This window comes from Heterodontus francisci, chromosome 6 (genome assembly GCF_036365525.1).
Source record: "Heterodontus francisci isolate sHetFra1 chromosome 6, sHetFra1.hap1, whole genome shotgun sequence".
NCBI classification, from domain to species: Eukaryota; Metazoa; Chordata; class Chondrichthyes; order Heterodontiformes; family Heterodontidae; genus Heterodontus; species Heterodontus francisci.
Genome location: NC_090376.1, coordinates 41,456,001 through 41,473,895, shown reverse-complemented (window position 1 = coordinate 41,473,895; position 17,895 = coordinate 41,456,001). Strand labels below are relative to the sequence as shown.

The following is a 17,895-nucleotide window of genomic DNA, read 5'->3' as shown; positions in this document are numbered from 1 at the left end:
ATTCATGAGTCTACTGTGCAGTACCTTATCGAAGGCATTTTGGAAATCCAAATATATTGAGTCTACTGCATTATCCTTTGCAGTGTCTTTAACTAATACTCCAGATAAAGACTCTGAACCAGAGTGTCTCAAGCCAAAGACATTTACTGCAGGTGTAGCAATCCAGGACAGTCTCACTGTCCACAAACTCCTATATGTTACATTTCCAACACACAACCTGTGCTGCCATTTCTAGTATTTATTTATTTAATAGTTAATTCTAGATATAATCTAGATCTCGAGTAATTGTGTTATATTTAGATATTTGGATTTAGCTTGATTTCAGATTAATTTGTAGCTGATAAGCCTTGTTTCTTGTTTATTAACTGCTTTATTTGCTTAATGTGTATTTATCATTTATATACATCATATTTTAATCTGATGAAAATTCAGAACCTTTTCATGTTAGTCTCCTCTCTTAATTTTAGTTTTATCTCCCAGACCTAATTAATTAATTACATACTAAACTTAATTATATAAGTTAAACACTATCTTATAATAAACATATAATTATGTAATAAGTTAAATACTTGGCTACAATTCCTTGGGCTACACTCTCCCTCTGATGTCACTTTTTCAGACTTGTAATTTTTTTTCAGATTCTTCCCTATACTGCAAAGAGACCATTCCTCTCAGCCATCCCTCTTGTGTTTTATAGCTGCTCCACTCAGTCATTCCCGTCAGGTCTTTATGGCTGCTCTTCTCAGTTGCTGTTTACGTGTTTTACGTGTGTTGGCAACCCTCACCTGTTGGCAAATGTCCACTGAGCTTAACAAATTCTGTACTAGAGCAGTAAAAATAAACTGAAACATGGATTTCCCTCCTCCTGCCACCCCAGTCCTTTTACTGGGTTGTGCATTATTAAATGTACAGCCCGTCACTACCAAAGAGGGAAATGCCATAATTTACTGATGTCATGAAAGCCATCAGGTCTGCGCACCCACAGATTGGAGAGTATGGGTGGAATAGTTACTGCAGTGTCAGGAGAGAGGACGCAGAAGAGCCCCAAACTTGACTTAGTCTGGTTTAGACTTTGGATTGAAAGAAAAAGGTGTTTATCGAGCCAAAGAGGGAGTGGTGACCATTAATAGATACTCTCCCTCCAAAAATGGCGCATCGTGTCTTCCTGTGTTTCACCAGGGACTGCTGCCACGCATCTCCTGGTAGTCCCTGGTTTAGGCAGCAGAAGGCAGGGAAATCGAGTGGATTGCCAGGTAAGACAGCACTGCTTCAATTCTCATTCATTCTCTCTCACTGACACAAAGCATGTTACATGGCAGAAAGCAGATTCTGTTTTCTTTATTCTTCTCTGTGTGCATGCATACACGAGTTACCAATCTTTTTTGCAGCGTTTGTGCAGTGTTCCATGCACCACAGTGTGAGCTAACTCACTTAAGGGAATAGAAATTTCTTGTTGACATTTTCTTTGCTTAACTAGTGAAATGACATCTTATTAACCTAGTTGCTAGGATACCTTTACTTGTTTGTTTTACTCTCATTGAAAGTTGCTAAATGGAACACCATAGCCAACCCTCTTTTTTGATTCCTTTGATTAAAACACAATGGCTGTGAAATGCCAATGGGGATCAAGGTGGAATCCCAACAGATCCCTGGATCAGGCACCAGAGAATAAGGTACTGCCAGCTTTCTGCCCCATAGCCAGATCTCCCACTCATGCCTTAATGTCAAGGACAAATAGCAGGGAAAGTTTCCAGGATCCGCTGGGTATTTAGACTTTTACACGCATGTTTACTGTTGGGGAACTTGTGCAAAGCTCAACCTGCAAAAGAGACACATCCATTTACTAGGGAAAGGTATTGTTGCAGGAGGAAATAGATTATCTTATTGATGAGGTCCGTTCACTGCACTGGGAGTAGAAGAACAGAAGAGAATTTTCTTTATGGACTCCTCCCTGCCGTCAGAGTATCCTGGCATCACTCTGAGACTCTGCTGGAGGTTTCAAACGATAATTGCTAATGCAGCCTTGCAAACCTGCTACGCCTGTCTCACCATGCAAGTGACCCCATTCCCGGGATTTTGGATGGGGACTTTGACTTGGGACTAAAGCGGATGGGGTTCCGCTCTGCTGAACTTATGTTGGCGAACTGGACTCTCCAGAATTGTGGGACCAATGTGAAGGCTTCTGAGCAGATAGAAAGGACACTCATTTGAAACCACAGGTTATTCCTTAAATACACAGATCAGGATTTGATGATATTATCAGGGGCTCTAAACTTATATTTTAACTGGTGTAGTGAGCGAGGAAGCCATTGTGTATATTCCACTTTTGAAGCATCAAAAGAGGCCCAAACAAGTAGGTTTTTTTTTATTTTCCTTGTTGGGCCAGTTGGAGCAGGAGTCCTTTGCTGGGCACGCAAGGAACATGTGGGCCTTTCTTATCTAAGGCACCATGTGCACTGCCACCCAGCCCCCACACCCCCATTCCAATCATGAGACTCTCCAGAAAACCTCCTCCCTGTTACTTATCTGAGTGTCGGTAACCATTCTTTTGTTCCCTGTTTTGTGGCCTCCTCCTGTCTGACATCTGCTCACTGGCCAACTGCCCCTACCCGCTAGTTTTTAGATCACTGACCAGCAGCATACCAGAGGCACAGCAGTTCAATTCTTAAAGCCTCATGCTGCTGAGATTGGGGAGCTCCAGGGCTTTGATGCTTGCCTCAGTCCTCACCTGCCCGATTCACGCTTTGAGTTAAAATTGGGGCTTATGTCTTTACAGTGAGTACTCTAAAGTTGCCTTCCTTTAAGTTTTATAGTAATTTACTCTTTACCCACTGATACAATAGTGAAATATTGGCTGCTGTGTTTCTGTCATGGCTGGTTTTATATTCTAGTTTGGTCTGTACCAGGAATAGGAGCAGGAATAGGCCATTCAGCCCCTTGAGCTTGTTTTGTCATTTAGTTAGACAATGGCTGTTATGTGCTTCAACTCTATTTACCCACCTTTGGTCCATATTCCTTGATGCTCTTACTTGAACAAAAATCTATCGATCTCAGTCTTGAAGTTTTCTATTGACGCAGCATTCACAGCTTTTTTGGGGACCGAATTTCAGATTTCCTTTGTGGAAAAAGAAAGTGCTTCCTGATTTCACCTCCAAATGACTGCGTTCTAATTTAGAAATATTCCCTCTTGTTCTGAATTCTTCTACCAGTTAGATTGGGCTTTTCTGGGGGCAGTTTCAATTTTGGGCGATCGTGTATCATCCATTTTGCACTATTGCCCACAGTCAAAATTAACCCCACCCCCTCCCCATATAGAGTCATAGAGAGATACAGCACTGAAACAGGCCCATCGGCCTACCGAGTCTGTGCCGACCATCAACCACCTATTTATACTAATCCTACATTAATCCCATATTCCCTACCACATCCCCACCTTCCCTCAATCTATCCATCTATCCCTTTATCATTTTAAATCCTTCAATTAAGTCACCAGTAAACCTTCTAAACTCAAAAGGATACAAGCTAGGTTTATGTAACCGCTTGTCATGATTTAATTCTTTAAACACTGGTATCATTCTGGCGAATCTGCATTGTACTCCCTCTAAGGCCAATAGTTCTTTCCTGGAATTTGGTGCCCAAAACTGAATGCAGTATTCTAGATGGGGTCTAATCCAAGCTCTGTACAACTTAAGCATTACTTCCTCACTTTTTAATTCAACACCTTTCAGATAAAGGCAAACAATGATGTTAAACAGACAAGTCTACATTACAATAGCAAAATACTGCAGATGCTGGAAATCTGAAACAAAAACAAAAAAGTGCTGGAAATACTCAACAGATCAGACAGCATCTCTGGAGAGAAAAGCTGATGAAAGGTCTTCAACCTGAAACGTTAAGTCTACAGTTACCTGGTTTCTCCCTCTGTTCTTAAATAATGAAGTGACATTTGCAATTTTTCAGTACAAAGTCAGATCCCTGAACCTAGAGAGCTTTGGAAAAGTATGACACTGCATCTGCAGTTTTCTCACTTATTTCCTTTCATTCCCTGGGGTGGAAGCAATCTGGACCTGGAGACTTGTTTATCTTGAGTCCCATTATTTTCTGTTTGCCCATTTTTTAACTTGTATTTAATCCACTAAGTTCCTCCTCCTGAATTATTTTTAGGTTCCATGGTACTGCTGGTATGTTGTCCTCTTACTGCACTGTAAAACTGAATATAACTGAATATATTTTGAAGGTTTTAGTTTAGGCAGGCATCAAGATCGGCGCAGGCTTGGAGGGCCGAATGGTCTGTTCCTGTGCTGTACTGTTCTTTGTTCTTTGTTTATCAAGTACTCGTTTAGCAATTCTTCCATTTACTTATCATTCATTATAGTATTGCTTGCATTTGTCTTTAATGGCCCCACTTTTCCTTTACTACTTTCTCTCTGAATATATATAATTAAAAATGCTGTTAGCTTTGCTATCCCTTAGATATTTTTTCATTTTTCTCACGTCTTTTACTGTCTTTATATCTCTTTGTTGCTTTTTATTGCACCCGCAATCTGTTGGATTTCCACTTTCCCTTGCATTTGTGTAAGCCCTTTGTTTCAGCTTGATACTGGCTCTTTTGTCCTTGTGTTGACCCTAGTTGCCTAACTACCCTTTTTGGGGATGTACTAGTTTTGTGTCATACCATATATTTCTTTGAATACTTCCTGCTGTTTATCCATAGGTTTATCCATTAATAATACAAACCTGTTTAATGTGGTCAATTTATTTTTCATCCTTTCTAAATTTGCCTTACTTGAACTTAAAACTTTACTTTCTAACTCTTCCATCTTCCTCTTAAATCTAGGGGCTGAATTTTCGCCTTGGGGCGGGAAATAGAGCTGGGACTGTTACTGGGTCTGGAACCCGCTGGGGTGTTGTAACCGGCACCCTTAATTGGCATGGAGACGGGTTCCCTGTCCAATTTGGGGTCGCAGGTGGGCTCTTGAAGCTAGAGGACCAATCAGACGCCTTCCAACTTCAGAGGGAGCACCCGGTTGCAGTACATGGTAAGTAACTAGGAAGGTGCTGCAACAAGAAGTTGTCCCTTCTGCTACTTTTTAAAAAATGTAATTAAAATTTGGAGAAAGCAGCCTGGCCACCATTGTGGAAGTGATGGGGGGAATCCCGCTATAGTGTGGCCTTTGGCTGCACCTCACCCAGGCAAGCAGGGACAGCCTGTAGGCCTGCCTAGAGTGCTGGTACCCCGGCCTGCTGCTGGGTGCATGCCTCCAGGCAGTTAAACCCTCCCCGCCCCGTTGTGTTGGGAAACTGGAGGCCAACTGGAAAATCCTAGTTGGCCTCTTTAATCCCAGCTTAACAAATCTCTGAATGAACCTGATTGCCCACCCGCTTCATGGGGGCAGGCAGCCTTGCCAGGCCCCGTACCTGTGTCAGCCAAAATGGCCGATGCCAAGAGGAGTCAGGAAACTGGCACGTCAGCTGGCCTCATATTTTTTGGGCCCCGTCTGCCTCTGTTCAGGGCCCAAACAATTCAGCTCTTAGTCTCAGATTCAATTATATTACAGTGACTATTTACAAGATGTCCCTTTTCCACCTGATTGTGAACTAATTTTGGTTTGTTACTGAGTTCTAAAACATATTGGGTGGAAATTTGTCCTTGTTGTGGCTGTTTTCTGATTAGAAAATGGGAGCAAATACGACCAATTTCTGGGAGCAACATCCCATACCCTATCTGAGCTTGCATTATGGGTGCCACCATGTTGGTAAAGGCAGCTAAGCAGGCATTCCAGGCGGCTGCTGAAACAAGCATTAGGCCTCTTACATATGAAAATGCCTGCTTTAATTCCCCTTGTCAAAATTGGTTGCTGATCAGCAGAGCAGGTGCTGGGCCTGTTGCCCATCAGAGGGGAAGAAAGCCTCCTTCCTGCTGCTTACTTGCAGCATTCAGAAGTGAGCATTGTCACTTCTTGATCAGAGAAACTGGAGGCCCTGGTTGAGGTTATGTGGCCTGCTGTTGCAGGAAGTCTTGTCCATTATCCAGCATTGAAAAGTGTACTTTGCCTTCAAGGGGCAACAGGCTGCCTCTGAAGTAGCAGCTGTCCTGCCAGATTTCCCACCCTTCCAAACGGTGAGCTACCGATAGGGACTGTGTTGCCATTTAAATTAAGCCCAGCCACAAAAATGACATGCCAACTTCACTCCCTCCCACACCCCAGCTGCCCATCCAATCTATGTGTTGCACAAAAATGGACTTTGATAAGTCTTTACCTGGCCTTGGCTTCCAGCATTCTTATTGTCCACACACTGTCATCATTCTCTTTAAAGCAGCAGTGTTGTCCTTTTATGTGCAAAATCGGCTCATCATTTGCCCTGAAGCACAACCTGCTGTTTCTGGCACAATGCCAGAAAGTTAATATTTTGTCACTACAAATGCCATTGAAAGAAATATCATTAAAATTTTCTGCCAGTATCCATAGCAACAACAAAAGTAGGATGAGCAATTTCTAGGTAACTAGACCAGGAGGGGGAGCACAACACAAACATTTTTATGAAGTGGAAACAAAATGGAATGTTGGAAAACTGAAATTAAAATAGAAAATTCTGGAAATGCACAGCAGATCAGTCAGCATTTAAACAAAAAAGTGAGCTTAATGTTTTAAGTGTCACCCTTCACAGTTCACAGGCGTCTTTGGATATACCACTTAACCCTTCACCATATCTGAAGCATTTGTTTTTATTTCATACACAGTATTAGCATAGTGTTGGTGCAGGATAAGTTTGGCTTTACACTGACTCTAGACTTGTGGAATGTAAATCAGGTTTCCAAGGATATTCTGGGATGGAAATTGGGATGTGTTGCACAGGTGATGGCTCCATTGCCAAGTTTAAGGGGCCCAATTTTTTAGTCATTCCAGGCCTCAATTTTTGAAAATTGCTAAGCAATGTGTGGGAGATGCATCAGGCCTGCCCCAGTTAGGATTATTCAGTGCAATTAGAGGTATATTATTAAAAATTAAATTTCCAAAGTAAACATCTTTACTGTTGTAATGTAGTGCAGTGGTGACTTATCCTTTAAGAAACTACTTTTAAGAGATCAGGCCACTGATACAACATCAGACATATTTAAAGAGGAAACACCATTTTGAGACACATACTCAGCACATAGCTTTACACAGAGCAGGCACATACCAGTGAGGAAAAAACCTATATCTGAGATCATACAATGTAGATAAGTAAGACAAATAGTGTTTGTGTTGAATTCGAATTTAAAGCCTGTGGTTATCTAAAATGAAGACTTCAGAACACAGCACAACATTACAATTTCTGGCGACGAGGACAAAAGTAAGAAAAGACAAGGCATAGAAGGATCCAAAGACAGAAAGCAAACACAAAGGAAAAACAAATCGAGAAAACCACGGCTGGATCAGAGAGAAAACCAGGGCTGGATCAGAGAGAAAACCTGGACTGGAGCACGAAAAAGAAATGTTTTGCAGGTACACAAAAATAAGGAAAATAAATGTGATGCAGCCAAAACTTAATTATTAAAAGAGGTGCAAACCTGACCACATTCGCCATTTCAAGAAAAAAAAGGGTTTAAGAGAAGGCAAACCACAGAGACAACCCAGGAACAGACAGAAGACTGGCATCGACAATTCCAGACTTAAACAAAAGCAAAAGTAATCACCATGTGTGCGCAACATCTTCCAGTCTTTCCACCCTTTACAGAGACAGACAGCAACCCAGGCTCACACAGGAGCAAATGGCACTTGATATCAATACACCCTGAAGAGAGCGTTACACCTACACTATGCTGGACCGAAAGTCGATATTATCTTCGATACACTCACAAACACCTGAACTACAAATCCTCAATACAAAATTTATGTCTTCAGGCAAGCAAACCAAGACAAGTGTGAGACCCTTGACCTTTACATGACAAGACTCCGAAGTCTGAGCCAGAATTGCAACTTCACAGACGTGGAAAAATAAATCATCTCCCTGATCATTATGACTTGCCAATCACCAGGACTAAGAGGGCAAGCTGTTAGAGAGGGAGAATCATTAAGCTTTCAAAGGTTACTGATAATGGCAGAATGCTGGAAGCCAGCAAAAACAAGCCAAAGTCTTAGAATGGAAAGAGGCAAATAACATAAGATGAGAATCCCCCAAGGCCAGGTCAGGATCGTCAACAGAATCCATGAACGCCACAAGAGTAAGATTTCACCAGAGAAACGCACCAAACACAAGGGTACAGAGGAAACCCAGAGAAAGGTCCGAGGCATGTCAAGGATATATCCTCACTACAAAATATGTCCTGTGAGAGGGAAGAAGTGTAATGCCTGTGGAAAAATGGGACATTTCGCAAGAGTATGCCGATCGAAGCCTGCACAACATTAGTAGAGTTAAATGCTAAAAAGATTACATATTCGCAACACAAGAGATGTTTATTGCTCGTACTGATGTCTGATGTCTGCCCACGCGTGATGTGTTCATAGGCAATTCGACAATCTCTGCAGTAATTGACTCAGGTGCAATAGTCAACATAATGGATGCCCCAACATTCCACAAGTTAGAGAAAACAGAAAAGCACATGGCTTTACAGAGAGCAGATACACACCAGTGAGGAAAGACCTAAGATTATACAATGTAGATAAGTAAGATAATAAGTAGTGTTTGTGTTGAATCTGAATATAAAGCCTTCAGTTATCTCTAATGAAGACTTAAGAACACAGCACAACTGTATAACTGTGAAGTCAGTGCACATCCCGGCTCCACAGCAGTCCTAAGAACCTTTGCTGGTCGCTGCCTGGCTTTCTCCCAGCTGCCTCCCTATGCTCCTGATCACTTCAAGACCCTCCCGATCATCTTCCCCCTCCCCCCCTCATCCCATTTGAACCCCCCACCTTTGTGAAACAGAGGCAAAGCTCCGCTCAGGATTGAAGAGGACCTGAGGTTAAATGCTTGGAGCTGTTAGCAATGATGTATAATTTCATGCTTGTACTGAGTAATAATTTTTCCTTCAGGAGTTAGAAAAATAATAACATGAAAATAATTTGAGAATATCCAGCTCCAGGGTGACAGATTGGGTTTTTTTATTTATTAAAATCTGTTCATATTCATTTCTTTGAGCAACTGGGAGTTGCTGACATCAGGAATTACACTGATCTTAGTTGAGTTGTGGAAGCACTTTTGTATAATGAGTGGCTCTGATTACTCAATGCAAATTAAGGAATGCATTATTCCACTTGTATAATGTATTATGAAATGTCTGAAATTTTCATTGTACTACTATTTTTTTGATAAATATATGGTTTTGCTAAAAGAAATGATTGTGTGTACCTGGAATTTCCTGTTTGTTCTTCTGATCTTATGGTGGATGCTTGGGAGAATCGCCGCAAATATTCTAGACAATGCAACTCCATGTCAGCACTTTTCACCTTGACTCATTAGAAGGATATGTTAATGGGATTAGATGAAGAAGGGTGGGAAGAGGCTCCTGTGGAGCATATACATTGACATGAACCAGTTTGGCCAAATACCCTGTTTCTGTGCTGTAAATACTATGTAACGCTATGTAATGTGCTCCACTGTGGTAGCAGCCTAAATGTGGAGCACAATATTCATACATTGCATGTGCAATAAATGCCCAACATTTTAGAAGTCAGTCGAACACAGCATATGCTGAATAGGTAGACTTTGTAATCATATTGACTATAATTTGTTGTGCTTTCTTATAAGATAAAGAGGTTTGTGAATCACGTTACTTTTTGCATAATCTTTATTTTTCTCTCAGTTCAGTACACTTTGCAACTTCTCAGATACTGAAGCAGTCCGTGTCCATATGCAGAAAGACCTGGACAACATTCAGGCTTGGGCTGATAAGTGGCGAGGAATATTCACGCCACACAAGTGCCAGGCAATGACATTCTCCAATAAGAGAGAATCTAACCATCTCTCCTTGACATTCAACAGCATTATCATCACTGAATCCCCCACTATCAACAACCGGGAGTTACCATTGACCAGAAACTGAACTAGACCAGCCACATAAATACTGTGGCTACAAGAGCAGGTCAGAGACTAGGAATTCTGCAGCGAGTAACCCACCTCCTGACTCCCCAAAGTCTGTCCACCATCTACAAAGCACAGATATAGATATTAGGAGTGTGATGGAATACTCTCCACTTGCCTGGTTGAGTGCAACTCCAACAACACTCAGGAAGCTCAACACCATCCAGGCCAAAGCAGCCTGCTTGATTGACACCCTATCCATCGCTTTAAACATTCACTCCCTTCACCACCAGTGCACAGTGGCAGCAGTCTGTACCATCCACAAGATGCGTTGCAGTATCTCACCACTCCTCCTGTGACAGTACCTTCCAAGCCTGTGACCTCTTCCACCTAGAAGAACAAGGGCAGCAGATGCATGGGAACAGCATCACCTGCAAGTTCTCCTTCAAATCGCAGACCATCCTGACTTCGAAATATATCGCCGTTCCTTCACTGTCGTTGGACCAAAATCTTGGACCTCCCTCTCTAACAGCACTGTGTATGTACCCGCAAGAGATGAACTCCAGCAGTTCAAGAAGGCAGTTGGGATGGTCAACAAATGCTGTCCTTGCCAGCGATGCCCACAGCCCATGAAAGAATAAAAAAAATCTCTGCCCTTTTCCCCATTTCTTTAGAATGTTATGCACATTCTGGTTTTGTAGATAGAGGCATAGAGTACAGTCAAGGTAATAAAGAAAAATTGGTATAAAACATCAGGTAGATTTGCTTGCGCAGTTTGAGATGCCCTATTATATAAAGGATATTAAAGCCATAAGGTAGGATTTTAGTCTGCCCTTGGAGCCGTGCACAGTGACGGGGGGAGCGGGGGCAAACAGAATGGCGGGGGCGCTGTTTCTGACTTTGTCCAGACCTCCTGCTGCCCCAGGCCAATTCATGCCTCCACTTCAATTTTATTGCAGGATCCCTCTTTTGGGAACAATCCAGGGAGTGGCCCCCGGTGGTGATGGCTACCCCATCGGTAAGACTGTCCCCCCATCCTATCACCAGGGTCTGCCTGAATCACCCTGCCAACCCTGATCCCACTTACCTCTCCTGGGTCTTCTCCAGTCTTCGGTACAGCAGGGCCTCCTAGTCAGACAGCAGCTCTGAAGGCTGAAGCTCGACCCTTTAAGCGATGGTTTCCCCGAAAGCAGACAGTTAATTGGCTGCCTGCCATGAGATAGCAACAGGGGTCTGACCGAGGGCCAAGGTGGGGCCTCCTCTGGCCTTCTGGCCCACCACTGGGATCCCATCACTGGAATAAAATCCAGACCAATGAGCATATTCAGTATTGGTTTATCAAGGCAAGGCCAGAGAAGGGAAATGATGCTCCTAAAATTTCTGGGGCTGGAGATGGTGGAAGCTTGATTTCCATATGAGGATTTTTGGAATTTGGGCCAGAACTTGGTTCTGCTGGTATTCTACTCTGATTAGATCATGACTGGAATTCTCTCTGTCACATCCCCCTGACATGGAGGCAAGGTAGAAAATCTGGTCACAGCAGCTTCCAGTCCTACTGAATATAAAGGGCCAGTTTAAACAGGGCGACAGTTTGAAACCGCTCCATATTCCAGCTGCTCCCCCCACCCCAGGAGGAAACTGGGCTCTCCAGTCCCAGTACGTTCGGGGCCTCAGATTATTTCCACTGGAACAGAGTGTAAAATTTGAGTCTATTTATTCTGGCTCAGACAGGAGAATTACGAGAATAATGGAGAACACTCAAAGCACTGAGTTAAATATTAAATTTTATTAGGCTAACCCAGATATCAAAATAGTGCAATACAATGCTTCTACTCTATTATGAACTACTTAATACTTACAATAAATTGTTTGTCATATGACACAAGCAAAAAATGCATACAATCATCCGTGAGCAGTCAATTTCACATTGATTGTCATCTCCCTAATGATTGGCCAAATCACTCTACTCTCCAGCTTCAGCAGTGAGGTGTTGTTGACAACTATTCTGATACCTTTCTCATACAGGATGTTTCATTGGTAGTCACTGTCCTGTAAAAATTCATTTTATTGTCCAATGGGATGTCAAGTTCTTTGTTTAAACCATGAAGTTGGAGCCCACCTCAGCATTATACATTTTTCTTAAAGTTCCTTCAGTAAGTTTCAATCATGCAGCCTAATCTTGACCTGCTGTTTTAAGTTGTGGTCATGGATTGGTTGGATAGCTTATGCGAGTCTCAACTGTTGAGATGGCACCTTTTCCTGATGAGGAATGTTTGAATCTTATTTTCACAGAACCTTCAAGGTCTGCTTTGTTTCAGATACAGATGTCTCCTCTTGAATAGCATTGTCACAGTTCAGCCATGTTTTAAAAGACAGAAAACAGGTAGTTTTCCCATCGGCACTGTTCCCAGCTTCTCAATGCATGTTGATAATTTTCGATCAAGCTCTTACATTTGGTCAAGTTATATCAAACCTGCATTGTTACAAGAGAAGGCCAAGAAGAGATTTAACTGAGGTTTGTAAACTGTAAGTTGTTGCTGCAGTCACTGTGACCTAGAGAGTTTTATAAAGTTTTGATAATGAATAGGAAAAAACGATTCCCAATTTAAAATAGTTGCTAAGAGGAGTAGATCTTGACTTTGTACAATCATGTAAAGCGAATGATAGCAAATCAGCAGCCTCTTTTACATCACTCCTGATTTTAATTGTTTTAATGGAAATAACAATCGAGAGGGATGTTAAATGTGCTGCTGATTCACTCTCACCCATTTTACACTATTGGACACAGTTAAAATACTCCAGAGAGTGAACAGAGAGGTTACAAAAATGTTCTTTATGCAAAGGATTTTTGGAGTGGCTGAGGCAGGGACTATTACATCTTTTAATGGAAAACTAGTTACATAATTGAAGCCAAGGAAGATGCAGGGTTATGGTGCAATAGATTAGTTCTGGATTGCTGTAGCATAAAGTCAGCACAGACACAACTGGCTGATCGCCTCCTGTGCTGAAAGCTTGTATGCTTCAATGGTTCTGTATTGGTAGTCAAAAAGAAGATAGTGGTATAATTTTTCAATGCTTGAAAAGGTCACTACTGTGAATGCAAACCTGTTGTGTGCAGCAGTTTTTTTTTTATACTGCTGTTGCTGCAGTCACTGTGACCAAGAATCTTTTGTAATTTATCCCTGATAAGTTATTTCTTCCTTGTCAATAATTGTTTTGCTTTTTCTGTTAGAGAAATAATTTCTAGCAGCCAACCAAAGTATTTACTTTAAATTGAAAATATGCAAAAGGAAACCTTGTGACACGCTCTTTATTCTCAAACCCAAATCCCTTCAGGTTTGCATTGTATCCCTTACTGGAGAATGCCTCCTCTTAGATCTTGACCAAAGGAAGATCACATACTGAAAAATTTCTATTTGCAAGACAGAAATGAGTAACTGATGGAATCAGTTTCTTGGAGAAGTTTACCAAGATGTTGAGTAAGATTTCCGCTGATGTGGAATGGACTATTTGTATGCTCATGTTGCGTAAACACATAATCTAAACGCTGACAAAGTGCATACAGTGGGGTGATTTTCATGGCTTTTGCCAGAGAGGAATGGAATTCTAGTACTCCAAAAGTCATGGGAATGAATTTACTGTCCTGTTCCCACTCCCAATCCACTGACTGGAATTTTCATTGGGACGTTTACATGGGTAATTGTCTGTTTCAGGCGGATGGCCACAGCAATATGCTAATTGGGATTCTATGATGCACTAGGCAGTCCGTGGGTTTGAGGATGACTAGCTTCCTCTCCGGATCGATGGGTTTCGAGATGGCTGATAAGTCCAATGCTTGATCTGAAGACTCTGCCACATGAGGGGCAGATGGTGTTTGAAGGGTCAGGTAGAAGAGTAGTTTGGAGGTTTGTGCAGTCCTCCAATGCCTTTCTGCATGTTTCCAATGAGGTCCCTCGAGGTGTACGATGCCTTCCCGAATGAGCTTTCTTCATCTAGGATGGTCACGAGCCAGGGATTCCCATATATTGACGAGGATGTTTGATCTATTCAGGGATGCTTTGAGCACATCTCTAAAGGGTTTCCGCTGTCCATCTGGGAGTCTCCTGCCATGCCCAAGCTCTGAGTAAAACAGCTGCTTCAGGAGTCTGGTGTCAGGCATGTGAATGACGTCCCACCCAGCAGAGCTGGTTTTCGGTGATTAGCGCCCCGGTGCTAGGCAGGTTGGCTTTGGAGAGGACGCTGCTGTTGGATCGCCTTTCTTGACACCAGATTTGGAGGATCTTGTGGAGGCACCTCTGGTGGTACTTCTCCAGTGCTTTGATTTGCCTGCTGTAGTTTATCCAGGTTTCTGAAGCATATAGGAGCAGAGGGAAAACTGCTGCCCAGTAAACCATGATCTTAGTCTTGGGGTTGAGATCCTGATCCTCAAATACTCTCTTCCTCAGAAGGCCGAATGCTGAGCTGGGACATTGGAGGCAATGATGAACCTCATCATCTAACTATGCCTTCATTGAGAGGAGGCTCCCAAGATGTGGAAAATGGTCCACATTTTCCAGGATCTCGCCATTGATCTTGATTGACGGGGGTAAGTGTGGTGCTGTGGGAGCTGGTTGGAAGAGGATCTTCATTTTCCAAGTGTTTAATGAAAGACCCATTTTCTCATACACTTCAGAGAAGGAGTCAAAAATGATCTGGAGCTCAGTTCCAGAGTGAGCACACACGCGTCATCTGCATACTGATGCTCGACGACTGAGGTTGGAGTGATTTTGCTTCTGGATTGAAGGCATCGTAGGTTGAACAGTTTCCTATATATTCTGTAGATTATGTCCGTGCCTGCGGGTAGTTTGCTAGAGGTGAGGCGGAGCATTGCAGTAAGGAAAATGGAGAAGAGGGTTGGTGTGATGACGCAGCCTTGCTTGACCCCAATCATGACTGAGTTAAGGTCTGTGATGGTGCCGTTGGTGAGGATCACGGCTTGGCACGCCATCGTGGAGTAGACGGAGGATGGTGACTGTTATGACCAAGTGAGGAGGGCATCTCAGGCTCCCCTTTTGCGCCTTCTCTGGTTTGACCGCAACAGAGTTTATCCTTTTTTAACACAGTCATTGAACGTACCACCTCAGTGCACGCTTGCTCCTGTTCCGCTAATGTAATTGCAGAAGAACCAATCAGACAGGTTTTCTTGAGTTTAAACAAGAAAGATGTAGGTTTATTACTCTTAACACTGTAAACCGGTTAACATTACTAAAAAAAAACGCGACGCATTCATGCAAACATTCACACGAGAGTCACACACACACAAATAGATTACAGAGGGAAAACAGCTTTGGTGGTTGTAGGGTCCGGAATAAATGTAATTTAAGTACAGTGTTAAAGCTCAAGTCCTCAGCTGAAGTTGTATTCCTGAAGTCCTCGCTGGGCCACGTGCACAGTGGTGGGCTTCCTTTTCTCAGGACTCCTAAAGGCAGAAGAGGGGTTCGATCCTTATCCTCTAGTTGCTGGCTGTGGCGGTCTGCAGACTTGTGGGGGGGAGGTGGTTTCCAGTTGCAGCCGGGTCTTCTCTTAATATTTAGTATTTACTTAATATATACTGAATGGCTTTTCAGTTACTTCTGTATGCTTTCTGTGTGACCAAGCTTACAGTCTGTCCAGAGCTGCGCAGGCAGTCACATGACATTATCAAGCCCCTTTGTCGTTTTAATGCGGTTTTTCCGGAATCTTTTCTGAGATTCAAGGCTCTACCCCTCAAGGTGTCCAGTCACACCTGGAGGGGTTGGTTCTTTCAAAGTCAATGGGTGTAGATCGCCCCTGACGTCCGTGCTGATAAAGCCATTCCAGGTAATTCAATCAGAGAGCACCCCATTGTTCTGGCTAGGTTGAGTCAGTCGTGTCATCTCCAGTCTGATCTTTTGGTGTTTCAAATGTAATTTGCAGTGGCCATCCTGACTGCCAGTTTACTTTTTAAAAAAGTTACTTGTTAGAATTTCCAGTAAAAGTCTAATGCAAGGTTCCAACCGATGAAATTAATACTTCCCATTTGGCATGTAGGGTTTTCATGACAGTGACAAACTTCTGAGGGCAGCCAAATTTTAGCAGGATGCTCCAGAAGCCTTCGCAGTTGACCAGAGTCAAAGGCTTTTGTGAGGTCATAAAAGGTCATGTAGCTTGCTGCATTTTTCTTGGATTTGCCACGCAGTGAAGATCATGTCTGTGGAGCCTCTGCCGGGAGACGGCCACAGTGCTCAACTCTGGAAGGAGCCGATTGAGGAAGATCCTTGCAGTGAGCTCCCCTTTGATAGATAGCAGGGAGAGTCCTCTGGGTGGAGCATTTGCAATGCAGCTCCTACTTAGGTGCTGGGCATAGAGTGGCCTAACTGGTGGTCCTTAAAGGAGACCGCTGCAGATCAATCCAAAACCAGATAACTTTTTTCTTAACTGAATTTTGTCACCAGTTTTGGGCCCATGTCCCTCCTACCCCCTACTGGATTATTGTTTTTTTGAAACAAATCTAGTTCACTAATGTCCTTCAGGGAAGAAAATCTGCCATCCTTAGTTGTTCTGGCCGATATATGAATCAGTCCCACAGCAATGTGCTTGACTCTTAACTGCCCTCTGAAATGGCCCAGTAAACAACTCAGTTGTATAGGGATGGGCAATAAATGCTGGCCCAGCTAGTGCTGCCCTACTGCATCGGTTCAAGAAGGCACCTTCTGAAGGGCAATTAGGATGGGCAATTAGGGATGGGCAATGAATGCTGGCCGAGCCAGCGACACCCACATCCCATGAATGAATAAAAAAAAACCATGACTGGATGAATAAAAAAAACTATAGTGCATAAAGAGCAACTTTTTTTTGTTTACAGATTGAACAACAAGTCTCCCTGGAACACCTGAAGAGCATCCAGGCTGCCTTTCAGGTGAGCTTGCCTCCTTTTAAATCCAGCATGCTATCATTGATGAAATTATGAAATCATAGTGAAATTAAGATAAGATTTGAGTGAAAGATGCAACATGCAATTAGATAGGCATCCACTTAATTACGGTATAATGAAGAAAAGTAATAATGATTATAGCATATTAAACTAAATTATTTGCCATTAAAATTATTTCTCCTAGGTGCTATCACTTGTTCGTAACACGTAAAAGTTATTAAGACAGCTTTGCAGAAGCACATACAGAATATAGTTAATAAAGCCGCTCTCTGAGATTGATATTCACTGCCTTCGTTAGACATTAACAGGACAGTTACAACCTCAAAATGCTGTTTGATGTCTTACTGCCCCACTAACACTGGCAATCCAGCCAGCTCCATTTTGTCCAAGCACTGGTCTGATTCAGGCAAAAGGCCCTTATTAATCTGGAAATCGGGATCCTAGAACATAAATAGGACCCCACTTAACATTTTTCGTCTGAGCCTACACTGTGCACATTCCAATCAATTCCACAGGTGTTGGAACTGACGACATGCCAAAGATAAGTGTTGAATTATATCAAATTACCCAAAAATAATCTGGGTTGCAGCTGACCAGGAATCCCCATCCTCTAACCGTGACCTTCCCTCCACAACTTACCTTCCTAGCAGCTATTCCGGCCTGATTTTGAGGCCTTATCGAGCTGCATGGGTCGCCTGTTTGAAAACTCTTTCTGAAAAGACAAACAGAGCAGCACTTAACTCAGTCAGGTTCTAACAGCCTGTTATTAGCCCTGAATTGCACTCATTACCATCACACACAAAAGGAAAGAATGTTGTAGAAATATGATACAGGTGTGTAAAACAGTGGGAGGAAAAGATAACGTGGCTGTCAACATTTCTTTTTTAGATGCTAAGTGTAGGATAAAAAGCCACAACTACAATATCAGAGAGACAGTAATAACTAAATAATTTATACAA

At 42.6% G+C, this 17,895-nt stretch overlaps 1 protein-coding gene across 5 annotated transcripts in view; it reads left to right on the top strand.

Annotated features, from left to right (window-relative positions):
* Positions 1-17,895, top strand: part of wdr95 (WD40 repeat domain 95) — a 226,868-nt gene that overhangs the window by 36,848 nt on the left and 172,125 nt on the right. For all 5 annotated transcript variants that reach the window (XM_068033522.1, XM_068033521.1, XM_068033525.1 and 2 more), the window contains one exon: positions 16,868-16,921. In XM_068033522.1, coding sequence (XP_067889623.1) covers positions 16,868-16,921 — 54 coding nt within the window. The remainder of the gene's footprint in view (positions 1-16,867; positions 16,922-17,895) is intronic.